Source organism: Camelina sativa, chromosome 18 (assembly GCF_000633955.1).
Source record: "Camelina sativa cultivar DH55 chromosome 18, Cs, whole genome shotgun sequence".
NCBI classification, from domain to species: domain Eukaryota; kingdom Viridiplantae; phylum Streptophyta; class Magnoliopsida; order Brassicales; family Brassicaceae; genus Camelina; species Camelina sativa.
The window spans coordinates 9,476,157-9,479,327 of NC_025702.1; the positions used below are offsets into that span (position 1 = coordinate 9,476,157).

General features: G+C 41.7%; 1 protein-coding gene across 1 annotated transcript; it reads right to left on the minus strand.

The window, feature by feature from the left end:
• Positions 1,065-2,558, minus strand: LOC104763293. The gene has a single exon (XM_010486684.1). It carries the CDS (start codon positions 2,556-2,558, stop codon positions 1,065-1,067), a length of 1,494 nt encoding a protein of 497 aa, XP_010484986.1.

Genomic DNA, 3,171 nt, shown 5'->3' on the forward strand with positions numbered 1-3,171 from the left:
GCAGTCTTCCACTTTCTTGATCTGCAAGTAACACATAGTCATTAAGATAAGCTGGTCGTCGTATGACACGACCGTATCTCGTTGTTACTTGTTGATTTTCAGCTCCATGATTCACGCCATTGTCACCCTGCTCTGCTTCTTCCTCCTCTTGGTTCATACGATCTTGATCTGGATCATGATAGTCATTGTTTTCATCATTCCCCTGTCTATCTCCCTTTTCTATGAATCCGCCATGAGAAAGCTTGAACATTCCTGGTGCTTCATCAGTTTCATTTTGAGGAGACCAGTCCCAAGCTTTTTTCTCGTCAAATACTACATCTCTACTAACCGTTATCTTCCTTGTGAGTGGATCATATAGACGATATGCCTTAGAATCCGGTTCTGTTCCGAGATTGATCACACTTCTTGACCGATCATCTAGCTTCTTTAAATGTGGTCCAGTGATCTTGACGTGAGCTACACATCCAAAAACCCTTAAGTGCTCGATATTGGGTTTCTTGGACCATAAGCTCTCATACAGTGTTTGACCTTGTAACGCTTTTTTTGGAACTCGGTTGATAAGATACGTTGAATGACGTACGGCTTCTCCCCACATATCATTCGGAACCTTCATTTCTTTAAGTACGCTTCTGGTCATCTCCATTAATATGTGATTCCTTCTCTCAACCACACCATTTTGTTGTGGCGTATATGGTGCGGTTAAGTGCCTAGAACCTCCATTCTCTTCGCAAAATCGATTGAAGTCAGTAGAAGTGAACTCTCATCCTCTATCGGTGCGAAAGGTTTTAATGTCCTTGCCGGTTTGTTTCTCCACAAATTCTTTAAACCTTTTGAACCGATCGAACACTTCACTCTTCTCCTTTAACCAACATTGTCCACATATATCTCGAGAATTCATCTATTAAAACAAACACGTACCGGTTGTTTGCTAGTTTTGGTGGTGATATTGGTCCGCACAGATCTCCGTGAACCAACTCTAACACTTGTGTTGCAAGGTAAGTTGCTTTGATTGGGAACGTGTGTCGGGTTTGCTTCCCGGCTAGACATGCATCACATACGTTCATCTAACGTAATACTTGTGGCATTCCCACGACCATATCTTTTCTCACCATATTGTTCATGACACCAACATTGATGTGACCTAGCCTCGCATGCCAAGTCCATCTAGCTTCTTCTTCTTGAATTGAGAGACACTTCTGAAAGATGATCTCCAGCGGCGTTTTGTAGAGGCGGTTTGGCGACCTTACAACTTGAACTAGTAGTCGTCCGTACGAATCACTTAAGGTCAACGTGTTTCCCTTCATCTTTACTTCAAAACCATTCTCTGTTGCTTGTCCAAGGCTGATGATGTTGTGTTTTAAATCCGATATGTAATATATTTCTTTGAGAGCTCTTCTTTCACCCGACTTGGTCACAAAGACAATTGAACCTTTTCCGATAATGTTTACATACGACCCATCACCAAACTTTACTCGCCCCTTGATTTTTTCATCTAAACTTGAGAAAAACTCTCTGTTTCCTGTCATATGGTTGCTTGCGCCGTTGTCGAGATACCAAACACTTGAGTTATCAGGAAACACTTTATCTTCGTTCAAGAACACCACTTCATGAACGTAGAGGGCTTCAGCTTCTTGAGTCTCGTTTAGGTTTGTTTCATGGTGTTGCAAAGGCTTATCGGGGCATCTTGAAGCATAGAGACCCGACTTGTCACACCTCCAACAAACGATTTTTGTAAGATCTTTCTTCTTTTGATCCTTCTCTGAGATTTCTCCTACTTGATTTTGACCGTTAAATCTATCTCGACCTCGTCCTCTGCCTCTACCGAAACTTCCTCTTCCGGTATCGCCTCTGCCTCTTGCTCCCCCTCGAAATCCACCGTACCCTCCACGGTAATTGGTGTTTGAGAACATGAGTTTACCTTGATCTTCACTCAAGGTCTCCTTCCCAACTCGTTCTTCATAAGCTTTTATCCTTCCTACTATATCTTCGAAGGTTGTTGTGTTTAAGTTGAGAACTTGTTCAAGAGATGCTACGATATGAATAAATTTTTCTCTTGGAAGTCCCGATAAAAACTTCTTCACAAGTTTTGTTTCATCGATTGCTTCTCCTAGGGAGGCTGATTGAGCGGCGAGTCCTGACATCTTCCCTGCATACTCATCTACCGACTCTGAATCTCCCATTGTTACCTGATCTAACTCTGCTTTGAGAGTTTGAAGTCTTGCTTCTTTCACCCGGTCTGCTCCCTGGTGACGAGACTTGATAGCTTCCCATAGATTCTTCGTTGAATTTTGCTCTCCAATCTGCAAAATCAACGTCTCTGGAATCGATTGGAACAACAGAGCATTCACCACATCGTTCATCTTTACGTCGGCGGAGCCTGGCTCTATTGTGTCCCATACTTCGCTGACCCGTAGCGTGATCTTCATACGCATCGACCAAACTGTGTAGTTTGTCGATGTTAACATCGGACACTGGATCGAAGGTGACCCAAGGTCTTTGGATCGTTGTGGTGGATTGTTGTCTCCCATGCTTGAGAACAAGGCTTCTTTAACCACCATCTTCTGCACAGGCTCTTATACCAATTCAAATCAAAAGAACTATGAACTTGAAAGATTAAAGAACAACTTTTCTTTATTGATTTAGAAACTTCTCAAAACTAAATCTCTTTCTCTCTTAGGTCTTGTAGAACATCTCTCCATGACCTCTTATTTATATAGATCTTAGCAACCCCTAAATCTATATGGAAAAGGAAAACTTACAAAACTTCTAATATTTAGACCTTATTTGTATTTCCTATTTTCTATCTCTTCTAACATCTTCTAGGAAGAGATTACTTAGTCTCCAAGTCTTGGAATTATCCAACATCATCCGGGTTTGTGTTTGGCATTCTTTCGTTTCCTCTTTAGCCTGAAGAACCACTTGTTCCTCGTTTTGACGTTGTTGCGTTCATGTTCACATGATAGCTCGGCTTGTGGGTGTTTGCTGGACATCTCATTCCCTTCCAACAATTCAAACAAAAACATTCAATCTTTCCAACAAACAAAAACCAAGAAATTTCTTATGGAAAATGCAAAACCAAGCAACTGGTTCTGAGTACCTGGCAAATATACCACTGAGAAGCTTCATATATTTTGCTGTCTGCACAAACGCAAGCACGCGGCATATCAACCT